Genomic DNA, 17,514 nt, shown 5'->3' on the forward strand with positions numbered 1-17,514 from the left:
GCAGGGGGTGAGGGTTGGCTACCCCTAGAAGGCTGGGCGACTCATGTGGACCTCAATCTTCATCCCCCTCAACTGCTGCTGTGTGCACTGACACCTCCCCCTCTCTGGCCACAGATCCAAAATTTGGGCTTGTTCCCCATCCATGGGGTGATGATGAAGATCACCATCCCCATTGCTACCAGGGGTGGCAACCGCCTGCTGCTGCTGAGGGACTTCCTCACCGACCAGGTACTGAGGTCTCATGGAGCTCGCTTAGGGGAGGGGACCAGAAGGAGAATGACATAGCCTTAGGTATGTCCCCAAGTCCCCAGACCACAGCTCCCTCCTCCAGGCGGGGGACTTTCTCTGGAAAGGGGAACAGAGGAACTTCTCTGGGATGCTGAGCCTGCCAGAGCTGTTTGTGGGGCCGTGTGTGTCCTTTGTGCAGGTGAACACATCCTGTAATGTCTGGGGGAACAGCACTGAGTATCGGCATGCCCCAACAGAGGAAGACATGAGTCGTGCCCCACAGCTGGTGCGTATCCCCCTTGCAAAGGGCCATAGTGGGCGGGGGGAGTACTCAAGTAATCAAGGGCTATTTCTCTGATTCTAATAGTTTGTCGATAATCTCTTATTGAGCAGCTATATGGACCCAGCCTCAAACCAAGAGGAAAGAGAATGTGGAAAAGACACTTCCTGCCCTTAGTAAGCCCACCACATTGCAGGAGGTGGGGGAGACAGACACAGAGTGCTTCTGAAGCCACGTGACAAGCCTGTGATAAGTGCCAGAGGCCGACAGGAAGAACAGACAGCCTTAGGCAAAAAAGGACAGGGACAGGGGACATTCACCTGGGCCTACAAGGGCTGGGAGGATATGGATTAGCAGAGAGAAGGAGAAGCAGCCAGACAGCGCAACACTGCGGAGGCCAGACCACACATGGCTTGTGTTGGAGACACTGACTTCGTCACCTGGGGCCTCCATGGCCCTGGAGCTGGAGGACAGTCAGAAATTCCAAAGCCCTCCCCAAGGCATCTGCCAGTTTCCAGGATATGTTCTCTTGGTCACTCTGCCTCCAAATACCAATTTCTGAGATGCTTTTATTCTTCCTTACCCAGACTAAAGATTTAGCTGTTTCAGTTTTATTTCCCCAAACAAGTGACTCACGCAAAGCATTTTTTGGGTGCAGTGGGCTTTACTGAAGATTTGGGGTTGAGTGAAGTAGGGGTGGGCAGCAAGACAGCAACACAAACAGCTTCAGCCTGTTAAAGTCCATTTGTATGAAGATTTGTTTGGGTTGTCTATTAAGATTTCAGTTGTAAATAACAGTTTTAGTTTTTCCTTTCAATCCCCATAATAAAATGTCCTCTGGCTAGGCCCTCCAGGACAATGGTAAATTGAAATGTTGATGGTCTCGCCTTGATCCTGATTTTAAAGGAAGAGTTTTTAATTTTTCATTATTAAATATAATGCTGTAGATATTTTGTAAATATCCTTTACTCAGATTCAGGACATTCCTTGTAAGTTTTTTATTATGAATGGAGGTTGAATTTCCTAAAATGCTTTTTAAGCATCTGTTGGGTCCATGTAAATTTTGCTTTGAATCTGTCTGTGTGGTGTTGACATTTATAGTTTCTAATGTTGAACCAAACTTATGCTGGTCATGATGCACCCTTCAGATGGAACTAGGCCATACCTATCCTTAACCTGTCCTTCAGCCATCCCCTGGCAGCCCCAGCCCACGCATCGCCCACCCAAACCTTTCCCCTCATCCCCTGTCCTCTGTCCCTTCACCTCCTTCTCAGCAGGAAACCCCTGGGTCAAGCAGTGCAGCTGAGTCAGGCTGGCTGCCTCCCCCTGCTCCCCCACAGCCCAGCTGCTCATTTCCAACACCCCTCTTCTCTTTCAGAATCACAGCAACTCCGATGTAGTCTCCATCAACTGCAACGTGAAGTTGGCTCCCAACCAGGAAATCAGTTTCCGCCTGCTGGGGAACCTTTGGTTGAGGTCCCTAAAAGCAGTAAGGAGGACCTGGGCTAGGCTAGAAGGAAGAAGGGGCAGGGGTGGGCATCGGGGAGTCTCCCACCTGGGGCTGCCTGGGGTGGAGGCAGAAAGAGGGGCCTCCAGGTCAGCTTCTGACAAGGGCTCTGATCATACAGCTCAAGTACAAGTCTATGAAGATCACGGTCAGCGCAGCCTTGCAGAGGCAGTTCCACAGTCCCTTCATCTTCCGCGAGGAGGATCCCAGCCGCCAGGTGAGTTCTGGGGGTCTTGGGCCCAGGACCTTCCCTGCCGGCCCCTGTCCCCCAGAGTCCTCCCGCGCCCTCTGCCCATGCAGTCCTGCTGGTAAAGAGACCAGCAGACACTCCTGCAGTTAGGCCCACCAGCACTAAGCACAGAGACTGTGAAAGCCAGATTAATAGACCTTCAGGGGTTAAACTGGGAAGGGGACCGGAAGTAGGCATTCCCAGAGCTGTCTGCCTCTGGGCCTCCTGGGGGAAGGGAGTGCTATTCATTTTCTTTCAATTGAATGACAATTGATTATCAATCGATTGATTGTTTCTCCAGCTGTGAGGCAGTGTCCTTGGGCAGGCTGACACCAACCCCTGGAATAGGCACCCTACCCCCTCCTCCCATCCATTCGCACCTCAAATCTAATGAAATGCAAGTCATATATGCTTTGGAAGTCTGGTGTGAACTGAATTTGAAGACCAAAGCATGAGAGATGTCCGGTATTGGGACACTTTTGTGATTGGGTAAATACAGAATGTCACGGATCAGGCTGGCTCGAATTGGGGTCAGGAAGGGGCTGAGGTTCTGGGAGGTGCTCTTGAAAAATGAGAAGTTGGGTGTTGAGGAAAAATCCAGGCTTCTGAAAACAGACCGTTAGCCTCGGGAGTGGGACACTGCTGCCCTCCACTGGCCATGTCTCAGAAACACCAGCCTGGGCTCAAAGTGAGCATTCGTGTAGCAGATGCCCCAGAGATGCCAGGGAGCAAAATAGACATGGTCAGGGAGCCAGACCTTAATAAAACAATCAAACAAGTATCAAACACAAACAGGCTGAGGGTATCCCAGGCAGAGGGGTAGCAGGTGCAAAAGCCCAGAACCAGCACAGGCAGGACCTGTCCAAGGAGCAGTTTCCATTCGTTCCTTCCTTCATTCAGCATTTGTTGGATGCTGTTCCTAGAACTCAGACCCACTGGAGATACAGAGATGAATTAGGTGAACAACGGACAATGACAACAAAGTGTGGGTGCAGTTGGAGTGTGAGTGCAGGTGCTGTGGGGAAGTCAGTCCAAGGAAAGCTGTCTGGAGATGGTGCATTCGAAGTGAATTTTGAAAAATAGGTTGGAATTTGCCAGACCACTAAGAGAGGGGAGGTATGTTCCAGGCACCACCACCCCAAATCACCCCTCTCACTGGTACATGTGTTTTTGGTGAATTCTTCTAGTCCCCAGTCCCCCAAAAATCCCTCTTATATTCTCTGGATGCCTCACTTCTCTTTTAGAAATCCAGAAACCCAAAAATTAAGCCCCTGTTGTGCTTGGCTCTGTGCTAGATGTGGGGAGTGGGGAGGCAGAGCAATGTCCCCGCGTTCAGGGATAGGAGGAGACATATAGGGATCTGCCATGTGATGAGCCTTTGCTATGTACAAGGCACCATACCAGACACTCCACATGTTATCTTGTTCACTCCTCACGACACTTTTTCAGATATGGAACTGAGGCTTGTGAGATAAGGTAGAAGGGGGGAGTGGGTGGAGAGGGCAGTGGCTTGCTTTGAGTTGCAGAGTGAGTCACAGCATATAGAACCGGGACCTCGTCATGCTGTTGCAGGCGGTTCATTCATTCAGTCACTCACACCTATTTATTGAGTGCCTACTCTGTTCCAGGCGCTGTTCCAGGCACTGAGAATAGAGTGGTGAACAACAGACAAAGCCCCTGCTCTCCTGGGGTGGATATTGTACATGGGGAGAGAGGCAATAAATATAAATATATACCATGTCAAGTAGTGAGAAGGGCTATCTGGAAAATATGCAGGCGTGTATGGGTGCAGAGGCGTGAGGTGTTATTTTATACCGGGAGGTTGGAAAAAGTCCTCTGCATCAGAGACAGACAGAAACCATCAGACAGAGACCATAAGGAGTGTAGGCCGGTGAGTCATTTAGATATCTGGAAGGAAAGCATTTCAGGCAGAGGGAAACAGCAAATACAAAGAATTAATGGGGCAGGTTGGAGGCCAGGTGGCTGGAGGGCTGGAGGAGAGAGAGCAAGGGAGAGAGGAGGGGATGAAGTGTGCAAGATAAGCCAGATAGTGCACCTTGCAGGCCAGGGCAAGGACTTGCATTTTCACTCAGGTGAGAAGGGAAGACTTTGGGGCATGAGTAGAGCAAAGAATCCTTCCTGTTTAAAAGGATCCCTCTGGCAGCTGCATGGAGAATAGGCCGCAGGGGGTGAGGCAGAGCAGGGAGGCAGATAGGAGGCTACTGCAGCCTCCAGATGAGGTGAGGGCACCCAGACCAAGGAGATCCCCTGGAGGTGGGGAGGAGTGGCCTTTTAAGTGAATAGGCTTTGCTGATGGGTTCCATATGGGTGTGAAAGTAAGAGTCAGTGACGAACCTAAGGTTTCTGGCCTGAGTTATTTGCTTTGATGGGAAGGGCAGGGAAGAAACTGGTTGGGGGTGAAGAGTGGAATCAGGAGTTTGGTTTGAGGCCTGTTGAAGTTGCCAGGCGGACCAAGGAGACAGTTGGATACGAATCAGGGATTCAGGGGAAAATCCAGGTGAAAGACACAGATGTGAGAGTCACAAGCATGTAGATGGCCGAAGTTGTGGGACTAAGCAGGCGAGCTCAGAGCCATGGGATGACTTTCCTGGGTACTTTTGCCTTCAAGGGCTCTTTCATTAAAAAATATTAAAAATTATATTTTACAACTACATTGGTATAAAGAGGAATATAATCCAGGCCAGATTATATTCATTTTTCTTCTGATTCTAAAAAACCGAAATATTTTCATGGGCCTCTAAAAGTCTTGTAGGCCCTAGACACCGTGCCTGCTGTGCCTAATGGAGTCAGAGTTCACCCAGGGGGTGACCACAGAGAAGAGGTCCAAGGACTGAGCCTTGGGACATGCCAACATTTAGAGGATAGGGAGACGATGAGGAAGTGTCAAGAGAAGTGGCCAGTGAGAATCCAGGGAGAGTGGGGTGCCCCAGAGGCCACAGGCAGTGTCTCAAGGAGGAGCCGGATCAGCAGGGTCACTTTATTTCAGTGTCCACTGTGCAGGGGCTGGGAGCTCTGAGCACGAGCCACCCATACCCCCAGCATCTCCCTGAGGTGGGAACACAGCTCTCCCACTGGGTACCAGTTGGCCCCTGCTCTTCCACCCGGCCCAGGAACAGTAACCCATTGGCTTCACCCTTCCCCTTGCAGATCACGTTTGAGGTCTCAAAGCAAGAAGATTCGCAGATCCCCACCTGGATCATTGTGGGCAGCACACTGGGGGGCCTCCTGCTCCTGGCCCTGCTGGTCCTGGCATTATGGAAGGTGAGGGCCTGCTGGGTGGGGGGAGCAGCAGCCTCTGGGCTCTCTGGCCGCTTCCCATGCTCTCCTTCCTGGGAGATGCCCACACACCCGGCCTTGCTCCCCAACCTGTGCAGTCGCAGCATCCAACCCCCGACCACAGCAGGCAGATTAGCGAGGGCCGGCGGAGGGCTCTCAACCTGTGGCTCCCACCCTTCTGTAGGAACCTGATAGCTAGGGTTCCCCTTATCAGAAAAAAAAGCAAGTACACACAAGTGCACAATGCCAGTCTGTCAAGGAACCCCTCAAAGCCCTTCTCTGTCTCTGAACCACAGGTTAAGAACCTCTGGTCTCAACCTCCTCCTATCAGAGATGAGGTGAGAGGCCCAGAGAAGGGAGTTGACTGGAGCCAGCATGACTCGTGCTTCCTGCCCAGAGCTCTGTTAGCTCTGTTCCAGCCTCCCCTCAGCAATTAAGTGGCCCACTTTACAGTCCCCAGGGAATGTTGGGGCTGGGGGTGACAGTGGGCTGGAGTATTCACTCCTGGAGGGGAGGAAGCCTGGGGAGGGCTAGAGTAGAGAAGGGAGGCAGGTCTAGTGCACCCTGTCTGCCCAAGCCGGCTCCCTTTGCTTCCCCACAGCTCGGCTTCTTTAAAAATGCCAAGCGCAGGAGGGAGCCCAGTCTGGACCCAAACCCCAAAGCGCTGGAGTGAGGCTCTGGAGGAGGCTGTGACTTGATGGGGGCCAGGACTCGGGCCAGGCAGTGTGCAGGCCCAGGCCCATGGTCCCACAGAGCTGGAGCGGAGAGGACACCAGTTGGCTTTGCACTTGACCTCATCTCCTGAGAGACCACACCTGCTCCCTCTGGAATGGAACTCCAGCTGGTCTTCAGAGGGACTGTCCTACTGGAACGCCATGCCACCTCCATCACAGACCCCAAGGGATTTAAAGGGATACCACCCCAGCCCCACCCCACGGCCTCCCCCAGGTTCTGTGGGGGGCATTTGCTGCCCCAACCGTTATGGTGCTAGGAATTTGTAATCATTCCTGTCCTCAGAAGAAACCCAAGGAAGAAGACTGTAGATACAAACCTACCCCACACACTCCTCACCTCCAGTTCCAAATGGACCCCAGGGGACAGCAGGAGGCGGGATCTGAATTCTGCATCCTCCTCTCCCGGCCCCACCCCTTGCTGCCCGATGGCTCCTGAGTCACGCCCACCCCATCCCCCAACCCCCATTCCCTTGAATGAACCCAGGCCCAAGGGCTTGATGGCAACAGCCGCTGGCAAGGGATGAAGACTCTGGGATGCAGAGATTGTGATGGACAGGCAGGTGGGACCTAGCATAGGGGAGCCCACCCCGAGATCAGGGAAGCAGACTGCTCTCCACCTATGCATTCACACTGACCGCCACCCACACACACCCCGAGCGTGCTAGCTGCTAGCGGCCTCCCGCCCTCCCTTCTGCCGCCCCCTTCCCAACCCCCACCTCTACCCCACCTCTGGCTGCTTTTGTTCCTAGGTACCTCACAGGAAGCATAAGGATAATGCGATTCCCAGGCCTCTGCATTCCTTCTTCCAGGCCTCCCGCTGCAGCCGCCCAGGACTCGCTGGCCTGGCTGCTGGGCTGGGGCAGCAGGGGTAGGATGGGGAGCCTCCCCTTCCGGCATCACCCCCTACACACACACACACTGCCTCCCATTCCTCCATACGTCCATAGGTGCACGGGAGAGGGGCTCAGCCGCGCTGTTGAGGGGTCCTCCCTGGAATGCACTGAATAAACCCTATGCAGGGACCCCTGGAACCTGGGCAGCCTCGGTGGCAAATGGTACCAGTGGGACAAGTGGTTCCACCAGGAGGCATGCCTGGTGTCCAACGGAGTAACTTATGCTTTAACCTTGTTTTGAGGTAGAGATGAAAGTGGGACATATCAAAGACATCTGTCCCCCTGTTGCATAGTACGACCTTCACTGTCGTAAATATATTTAAGAAATAAAACAAAAGTGTTTAAAAACACCCAGGTGCTGACAACCCGTTCTGTGAGCAGAGCATGTCCCAGACAGCCACACTTTCCCTTGAAGGAGAGGAGACAGGTGAGGGGCTCCCTGCTTCCTTCTCATCTGTAAATGTTGGGAAGGGATGTGCCCACCGTTTGCTCCCTACAGCATCCCCTCCAAGTAGATGCCTTGCCTGTGCTCCACATATCCAGTGGTAGAGCATTTACTCCTCCCAAGGGCCCCATTCCATCTCTGGCCAATTTGGATGGTTAAAACCCAAAGTTTCACTGTAGCTTCCACCCCACTTAGTTACAGCTCTGCCTTTCACCACTTTTATACACAGGCTGCTCTTCAACCAAGTTGTCTCCATTCTATTCTTGTACCGTTGGCTTCTTAGAATCCCAAGAAGCCAGATGTAGAACCTTGGAAGTTATTTGGTCTATACCCATATACATGAGGCCCTCAGAAACAGAGAAGTTGGGGGCTAGCCCTAGGTTCCAGAACAAAATCAAAACCAAACGCAGGCAGGACTGCTATCTTCCAAGCCAGACACTGTCCTAACCCAGCCTCAGAAGGGCTTAGTAAAGGAACAGAAAGAATTGATATAAAGTAGCTCTTTATGGATACTTTTTTTTCCCCTCAAACCCTAAAATCAAAATCTGAGTATCAAAACCCACTTTAACTTCTAAGAGCAGAATCAGAAGGAAAGATTTTTACACCATTTTTCTTTATTTCAGGCATTACCCTCGTGAATGGGATAATCTAGCTAAATGAGAATCCATGAACCTACATTTAAAAAGGCATTGTTTGAATTTAGTACCCAGTCCTCCATCACACATCATCAGATCTCAAAAATCTGAGAGAATGTTTTTTATGTGAAACCTGGTTTTTAGAGGGTGGCATTCACATTAAAAAATAAATAAATAAATAACCTGCCATGTGCAACCACACTGCAGGCCAAACAAAATGTGTCTTCAGGTCAGATGCAGCCTAGAGCTACCAGGTTGAAACCTCTGACCTCTCAGTCAGAGGCACCCTTTATCCCCAAGACCTCTCAGTTCCCTCCATGTCCTCCACCACCCCTACATCAAGACCATTTAAATTGTCAAAAGGTGGAAAAATTGACTTTTGTCTTCAAGACCTTCAGCCCTTGGAATGTCTCTCCCTTCTTTCCTTTCTCTTAGCAACTTTCCCTTCCCAAATTTATTTACTCTTGAGTATAAATGTCCAAGATTTTTCTGAAGTGTGCCTGGCAAGGCAAACAGAGAAAATGCATTTTAATAGGAAGCAAAGCCTCATGCTAGAGCATTTGCTTCTCAATGTGAATTAGGTGGAGTGCTTTAAAAAATACCCGTGCGAGTGCCCACCCAGTTTAATTGGTTGGGTATGGGGCCAGGACATTATTTTTGTTTTAAAGTTCCCCAGGTAATTCTAATGTGCTGAGAGTTGAGCTCAACAAGCTGGTGAGCATATAGGCTAGAAAATGAATAAACAAGGTCAGCATGCACAGGTTAACTTCTGTGATGCATATCGAGAACTGTGCTGTCATGAATGTTGTCCAAGTTAACCAGATTCCAGCCTGGATCTTAGGAGACCTTTCTATTACAGCAAATCTCCACGGCAGGGTTTCCTTCCATCAGGGAAGGAAGCTGAAGAAATTTTGGCGTTTAGAGGCAAACAGCCCAAAGCACAACCTCAAACCAACATTAAAATGCATGCTGTGAAAGATGGCAGTATATGGAGCAGTTCTAGGATTCAATTTGTCCTAGGGCAGCTAGTGAACAGCCAGCAGCTGTCTGAAACAAATGTTTGGGGGCTCTGGAGACCAGAAGAACATGGTACACCATCCAGGAAAGAGCAGAAGGAAGAGACTGATAAACTGCAATGAAGATCTGTGAGTAGATCTCTCCACACTGTGGAGGCTGGTGCCCATCCCCCTGACTAGAAATAAACGTCCTTTCCCAAGAATGGGGGGTGGGGGGCAGGGGACATGGCAGGGTACTTATTGCAGTTTTTGATTAGCAAGTTTGGATTGCTGGATTCCAGCTCTGAGGATAGCTAAAAGTTTCAACCCACCCAGGACAGAAAGTAGTCAGCAGCCTTTGTTTCAACCCCACCCAGGCAGGAGTGGAAGTGGGGTTGATTCAGAGACACAATAACTTCTCTGGACAGTGAGGAACAGTTTTTTAAAGGGTGGCTCTTCCCCCAAAAAAGGGGGTAGCATAGCCAGGCACCCACTGCAGCTTTTGATTAGCAAATTCAGATTGCTGGGTTCCAGCTCTGAAGACAGATAGTTTCAACCCACCCAGAACAGAAAGCCAGCAGCCTCTGTTTCAGCCCCACCCCAGCAGGTGCAGAGGTACAGCTAATTGAGAGAGTGCTGTCATGGGGCGAATGAACAGTCTGCTGAAGTGTAGCTCTTCCCCAAGAACGGGGAGAGTGGGGGTGGGAAGAGGAAACCCAGAGCAGTTTTCAGCTTTTGATTAGAGAATCAGATGGCAGGGTCTGATATCTGAGCAACAGTTTCAACCTGCCCAGGCCAAAAGTGGCTGGCTACCTGTCTCATCCATACCCATGGCAGGGATGGAGTCAGTTGAAAATTAAAGGCACAATAACACCTTAGGACTGCAGGGAACAGTTGGCTGAAGATCGCCACCTGCTGGGCAGGCTAGAAAAGCATAGTTTTGGGGAACCATCAAAGAGAAAATTGGCATCCTTCCAGGTCTCCTCCCCAGGGCACTTTGGAACCAATCTACACCCCCTTTATGGGTCTGTGGACCTGTTCTGACTTGGGAAAGTCCTCTCCAGGGGAACCGTCCTCTCAGAGTTATCTATCCAGGTAAAAGCAGCTAGAGATAAATGAAAGGAGTGTTAAAAATATAGAGAGGCAAATAAAAAACAAACAGAACAGATCAACATTCTTGGAGGAAGTACAGGAGAAAGGAAGCTTTCTCCTGGGGGTGAAACAATTGCACCAATACTGCAATCTCAAAAATTATACCATTTACTAAGGGCAAGAATTAGATGAATAAGAGCTGAAAAATATCTGATCAGTTAAATACAAGCTATTCTAAAGATCTAGAGTAAGTTCAACCAAGTGTCAGATGAGCTTTAGCACAAAGTCAATCAACAAGAAAACTCTAGGCAAGAAAGAGAAACTGATCTCCAGAGTAAACTCATCAAGAAAACCAGATGCCTAGATACCAGCAAGAAATTACAAGTCATACTAAGAAACAGGAAGATACGGACCTGTCAAAGAAACAAATTAAAACTTCAGATGAGACACAGGATTTGAAACAACTAATCGATGTTCAAACAAATCTAAATCAATTCAAGGAGATGAAGGAAAATTTGGTAAAAGAGATAAAGGACATTAAGAAGACACTGTATGAACATAAAGAAGAATTTGAAAGCAAGCAAAAAAAAAAAAAAACAAAACAACTTATGGGAATGAAAGGCACAATAGAAGAGATTAGAAATACACTAGAGGCATACAACAGCTGATTTGAACAGACAGGAGAAAGAACCAGCAAACTGGAGAACAGGATATCTGCAATCTTACAGACAAAAGTACAGAGAAAAGAATGGACAAAATTGAGCACGGTCTCAGGGAACTTAATGACGGCACAAAATGTACAAATATGTGTGTCATGGGTGTCCCAAAAGGAGAAGATAAGGGAAAAGGGGCAGAAAGAATACTTGAGGAAATAATGGCCAAAAATTTCCCAAGTCTTATGAAAGACATAAATGTACATGTCCAAGAATCACAATGTACTCCAAACAGAATAAATCTGAATAGACCTACTCCAAGACACATACTAATAAGAATGTCAAATGCCAAAGACAGAGAGAGAATTATGAAAGCAGCAAGAGAAAAATGACTCATCACATACAAGGGAACCACAATAAGACTAAGTGCCAATTTCTCATCAGAAACCACGGAGGCAAGAAAGCAGTGGTAGGATATATTTAAGGCATTGAAAGAAAAAAAAAACTGCCAGCCAAGAATTCTTTATCCAGCAAAACTATCCTTCAAAAATGAAGGGGAGTTTAAAATATTCAGATAAACAAGGAACCTACCCTAAAAGAAACACTAAAGGGAATTCTACAGGCTGAAGGAAAAGACAAGAGACAGAGGTTTGGATAACAATGTAGAAATGAAGATTATCAGTAAGGGTAAAAAAAAAAAAGAGAGAGAGAGAAAACTAAGATATGACACATAACAGTCAAAGGATAAAATAATTGAAGTAAATACTGCTTTTACAGTAATAACATTGAATGCTAATGGGCTAAACTTGCCAACCAAAAGACACAGATTGGCAGAATGGATTAAAAAATATGATCCATCTTTATGCTGTCTACAATAGACTCACCCTAGACCCAAGGACAAAAAAAGATTGAAAGTGAAAGGTTGGAAAAAGATACTCCATACCATCAGTAAGCAGAAAAGAGCTGGGGTAGCTAAATTAATATCAGACAAAATAGACTCTAAATGCAAAACTGGTAAAAGAGACAAAGAAGGACAGAATATATTAATAAAAGGGGTAATCCACCAAGAAAAAATAACAATCATAAATATTTATGCACCTAACCATGGTGCCCAAAATACATGAGGCAAACACTGGCAAAACTGAAGGGAGAAATAGGTGTCTCTACAATAATAGTTGGAGACTTCAATACACCACTCTCATTAATAGATAGATCATCCAAAGGATCAATAAGGAAACAGAGAACTTGAATAATATGATAAATGAACTAGACCTAACAGACAGATACATGCCCACCAAAAGAGCAGCATATACATTCTTCTCAAGTGTTCATGGATCATTCTCCAGCATAGACCACATGTTGAGGCACAAAACAGGGCTCAATAATTTTAAAAAGATTGCACTTTCTCTGATCATAATAGATTATACAAAGCACTTTCTCTGACCCTAATAGAATGAATCTGGGAATCAATAACAGGCAAAGAACTGGAGAATTCACAACTATATGGAGGTTAAACAACATACTCTTAAACAATCAGTGGGTCAAAGAAGAAATTGCAAGAGAAATCACTAAATATCTCAAGACACATGAAAACGAGAACACGACATATCAAAATTTATAGGATGCAACAAAGGCAATGCTGAGAGGGAAATTTATAGCCCTAAATGCCTACATTAAAAAAGAGCTAAAATTTAACACCTAACTACACACCTAGAGGAACTAGAAAAAGAACAGCAAATAACCTCAAAGCAAGCAGAAGGAAAAAAAATAAAGATTAGAGCAGAAATAAATGCAATTGAGAATAAAAACAATAGAATCAACAAAACCAAAAGTTGGTTGAGAAAATAAATAAAATTGACAAGCCTTTAGCTAGAATGACAAAGAAAAAAACAGAGAAGATGCAAACATGTAAAATTAGAAATGAGAGGGGGAACATTACTATTGACCCCACAGAAATAAAAAGATCATAAGAGGATACTATGAACTGTATGCCAACAAATAAGATGATTTAGATGAAATGGATTAATTCCTAGAAACACACAATCAACACTGACTCTAGAAGAAATAGAAGGACCCAAGAAACCAATCACAAATAAAGAGATTGAAACAATCATCAAAAACCTCCCAACAAAGAAAAGCCCAGGACCAGATGGCTTCATAGGTGCATTCCACCAATCATTCCAAGGAGAATAATACCAATCTGCTCAGGCTTTTCCAAAAAATTGAAGAAGAGGGAACACTCCCTAATTCATTCTATGAAGCCAACATCACCCTAATACCCAAAGCCAGATAAAGATACTACAAGAAAAGACAATTACAGACCAATCTCTCAAATGAATATAGATGCAAAAATCCTCAGCAAAATACTAGCAATTGTAACAAAAGTACCATACCAATGTTAAGTGTCAATAATAAGGGGGTATTAAAGGTATGGGATTTTTCTTTCTGGAACAATGAAAATGTTCTCAAAATTGAAAGAAAAAAGACTTCATGAGTATGGTGGACAAGAAGATATACCATTCAGATCCCCCTTCAAGGAAGGCTTGCTCCCCAGCTGTTTTGGAAGTGCTGTCAGCAGAGCCTGCAGCTGTCTTCTCACTCAGGGTCTGCCTCAGCTGCACAGCCACCTCGCCCATGGGCACGCCCTTCCCAAGATGGCCCATATTTAGTGACTGATTGTAAGGGGCTATGAAAGCCAGCCATTTTGGCCCACCACAGGGCAACTCTAACAGGGTACATATGCAACAGAGCTCCCCGTGGGGTTGGCCAAGGCTTTGTCAGGCCTGAATTGCACCTCAATGTCTCCCTCTGCCCATCCTGCCTCCAACACCCCTGCCTCTGGTGTTGATCCCTAATAAATACCCTGTGGCCCAAACTCCACCTCAGCATCTGCAACAAAGGAGAAGACAGGACTCAAAAGAGGGGGCAGGATTTACAATATGCCTTGGGCAAAGTCAGACTCTGGTAAACCAAGTTTCCCACAGGTGGTGGTTTTTACCTAAGGTCTGTCTAGTGGAGGAAACAGACCTAAACAAGGATTTGTGAAAGGGAGGTCTCATTTGATTCTGACATGGTGAGTCTGTAGAGGAGTCCCACCCTCATGAGGCCCCTCCCATAGGACAGGGGCAATTCATCAAAGAAGATTCACAAGCTGAGGGGCAGAAGCTGGCTAGATTCGAGAGAGGCCTCAAGCCTTTATGCTGTCATACAATGTTCTGAGAAGGGGGTGTTAATTATGGCATCCTTTAGTTCCAGCCAACTTAGAGCTGGAAAGGAAGAATCCAGACAAGAGTGCTCTTCTTTCTGACATTAGACGCCATGAGCATGCAAGCTCAGAAGGCAAGTTGTGCCTCAGAAAGCAGCTTACCTATTCAGAGCTGAACTTCTCAAGGTGGGGTCCCACTGCGATCTCTGTCAGAACCACAGACCCTTAAGCTCCACCCTAGACCTCACAAACCCAATTTCGATGAGGTTATTCCAGGCACATTACACGTATAGAGCCACCAATATAGAGCCATAATATTCTGTTGTTCCCTAATCTACAATGTCAATTTCTTAAAACAGGCCCATCTCAGCAGTCCTTCAGCAGTCCTTTGGTCTGTCTTGGTCGTGGCAGTAATAGGCAAAAAAACCCAAGGAATGTTTTTCCAGTGGAGCTTCTGGGTTTTACTTTGTTAAGGAAGGTGGTATTTCTTAAAAGAGAGGCAAGTTTCTAGGTAATTCTGATGCAAAGTGGAAGGAGCAAAATGCTAACAAAAACACAACAGAGGGGATAACGCTGCCCAGGGGAATGAGGAAGAGCTTCCAGGAGAAGGAATGGAACTCTCTTCACTTAGCTGTTCTTAAAAAAGACAAGTTGCTACCTCCATCAGTATTCAAGAGCTTTTAGCATCACTGTTCTCCCGGAATAAGACTCTAGACTTAAGTCAGTCTCTCTGGCTTCAAGTTTCAGGATGCCAAGAAGACTGTAATAGAAACAGCTGACTTAATCATGCTCCTTTTCTGACTTAATGACTCACTGCAACCACCCCTCACCCCCAAACTAAGAAGTGGCCAAGTCACTGTACCACCCAGGTGTGTCCTGGGTGACTTAATAAAGCCATTAGTAGTTTAGCATCCCACACTGACCTTTGCTTTTACCCTCAGCTATCATGCCAGCCTTTTCTTCTGCACTGCTTATGATTTAAAAAACAAATTCCAGAAATTATCCTTATATTACAATCAGCTTTGCTCTTCTCAAAGGGCTGTCAAGCTTAATCAACCACATGAAAATCTGCATTGTGCTTTTGTGTCACTGCCATTCCATGAGTTTTGACATTGCTCTAAATAGGACAGCATGTTCAAAACCTGAAACAGGAAAGGAGCTCCACTGGCTTGGCATGATGAGAGGGTTAAAAGCCTTGCACCTGGACTCTAAAATTTTTCAGTAAGATATAAGCTAAACTACACCTAGCAAACTCATTAGATTCAAAATGGGGTATGTGCAGGAAAAAAAAAAATTAAGAGGTGGGGGGAGAGCACCATTCCTTGATGGACCCATCGTTTCTAATCAGTCTTGCATGTTCTTTGTTCTCTTCTCCCTGGTACTGCCTAAAAGAATGATGAGCAGCAACTTAAGTGATGATGTTTTCTGAAATGTTTGCAGAAGGGTGCCCAAGCCAGAGTCAAAAAAGTAACACATTAACTTTTATTTGGGGAATTAAAATTAGAATTTGTGAGGAAAAACAGAAAATCAGACTTAAAATAGGGGCATCTAGCAGGACACAGGCATCCAAGGGCAGGGACCATCTTTATTTTTGTATGCACATCCCTGGCACAGTGCCTGACATAGAGTAGGCACTCAATAAATACTCATTTCCAAGTCTGGTTCAGGTAAAAACAAAACCCCAGTCCTGCTCTCTAGATGGACTGAACACAACAAATTTAAAAAGCACACACAAATAATACAAAATTTCGTCTAAGCTTGCCAACAAGCTAAGATTGCACATACTCCTGAAGTTTTAATCTCACGTGATAAAAGTTGTCTAGATCAAGTATCTGAAAAAAATATTACTGCTAGTATTTTCTTTAGTTTGGTCATCTGTTATTTGAATACAGCAGACATCACTTGAAACACAGAAAAAAAAAAAAAAAAAAGCCCTAAAATCTGTCTGATTTCTGCAGGGCAGCTGGGAATTGCAACCAGGTCCCAACCTGGGAGAGATTCCAAGATGAGCTCCTCTAGTACTGGCGTGAGTCTAATAGGGGAAAAAATACTGCTTACTGGGTCAAGACCCAGATCCTATTCTTTGTGTGACCTTGGATGGCCAAACCATCTCTTTCTGGGACTGTATCCTCATCTACAAAATGAGAGAATTGCTCTAAATTTTTTTTTTTTTCAGATCTCCAAGGGGAACTGGAATGATTACCCTAAATCTATATTTGAAAATAAGTATGTCCCAATGATGTACTCCAACACCACAATTTAATACTCTTAACCAATCTTAACCAATATAATAGATAAAAGAAAGAAATATGAGGTAAGAATACAAGAAATGAGAAGGGCAAAATAATCGTTATTTGTAATTGTGATTAGTGTCTCTGGGACATCCAAAAGAAGCAACTGAAAAAATTATTTTTAATAAGGCAAATCTATTAAAGTGCCCATGTACAAACATTAACATTTAGGTGTATAATGGAAGAAAAGCTCCCATCCTCAGTATAAACAAACAAGCAAAACTAATAAAGATATTTGCAGAAACTTCATTTAAAAGAAAAACTTAAAAACTCTCTGGACAAAGACATAAAAGACTTGATTAAACAAACATGTCTTTCTCCTGGATAAAAAGACTCAGAATTGTACAAATGTCAAGTCTCAAATTATTCTATTAAGTCAATGGTAAACAAAAAAATCTTTTAACATGATAAAATGACACAAAAATTTATACAAAAAAAATATACAATGAACAACAGTATCCCCCTCTCCAAATAAAGCAAATGAACTACTAGACTCAGCGGGTATTAGTAATACTTAACATTTACCATAACATTTCACTCTGAAATACTATGTTAAACATTTTAATTATCTCGTTTGTTCATCACAATCCAAGTTAGATAATATTATTGTCCCAGTTTACAGAAATTGAAGCTTGGATATAAAAGTAACTTGCCCAAGGTCACAGAGCTAATAAGCGAAAGATCCAGGATTTGAACCCTGACAATATTCCCCACAGCGCTACCACACAGCCAGAACAACAGAATAGGACAGAGAATCCAAAAAAAAAAAAAATCCAATTACATTATGGCAATTTAGTTTATTATTCAAATCAGTCAGGGAAAATTAAGAGAGCCCTTGGCTAACTGAATCCTTATAACAAAATAAATTCCAGGTAGAGCAAAGATTTAAACTGAAGCAGCAGCTGCTGAGGAGAAGGGGGTGGGGGGAGGGAGGGAGAAGTCATAAAAACACTAGAAGAAAACATGAGTAAAATTTATAGCCTTGGAATGTAGAAGGCCTTACAAGCAGGATACAAAACACAGAAGGCTT

At 45.6% G+C, this 17,514-nt stretch overlaps 1 protein-coding gene across 2 annotated transcripts in view; it reads left to right on the top strand.

The window, feature by feature from the left end:
* The window catches only part of ITGA11 (integrin subunit alpha 11), a 120,676-nt gene extending 113,515 nt beyond the window's left edge, over nucleotides 1-7,161 (top strand). The window contains exons 25-30 of one of the 2 annotated variants that reach the window (XM_037833575.1): nucleotides 115-228; nucleotides 428-514; nucleotides 1,887-1,997; nucleotides 2,137-2,232; nucleotides 5,413-5,526; nucleotides 6,143-7,161. In XM_037833575.1, the coding sequence (XP_037689503.1) occupies nucleotides 115-228; nucleotides 428-514; nucleotides 1,887-1,997; nucleotides 2,137-2,232; nucleotides 5,413-5,526; nucleotides 6,143-6,214 (594 nt within the window). In that variant the 3' untranslated portion in view covers nucleotides 6,215-7,161. Of the gene's footprint in view, nucleotides 1-114; nucleotides 229-427; nucleotides 515-1,886; nucleotides 1,998-2,136; nucleotides 2,233-5,412; nucleotides 6,082-6,142 lie in introns of those variants that run through there. The other variant, XM_037833574.1, reaches the window with a different exon arrangement.
* The last annotated feature ends 10,353 nt before the right edge of the window (nucleotides 7,162-17,514 follow it).

This window comes from Choloepus didactylus, chromosome 4 (genome assembly GCF_015220235.1).
Source record: "Choloepus didactylus isolate mChoDid1 chromosome 4, mChoDid1.pri, whole genome shotgun sequence".
NCBI lineage: Eukaryota > Metazoa > Chordata > Mammalia > Pilosa > Megalonychidae > Choloepus > Choloepus didactylus.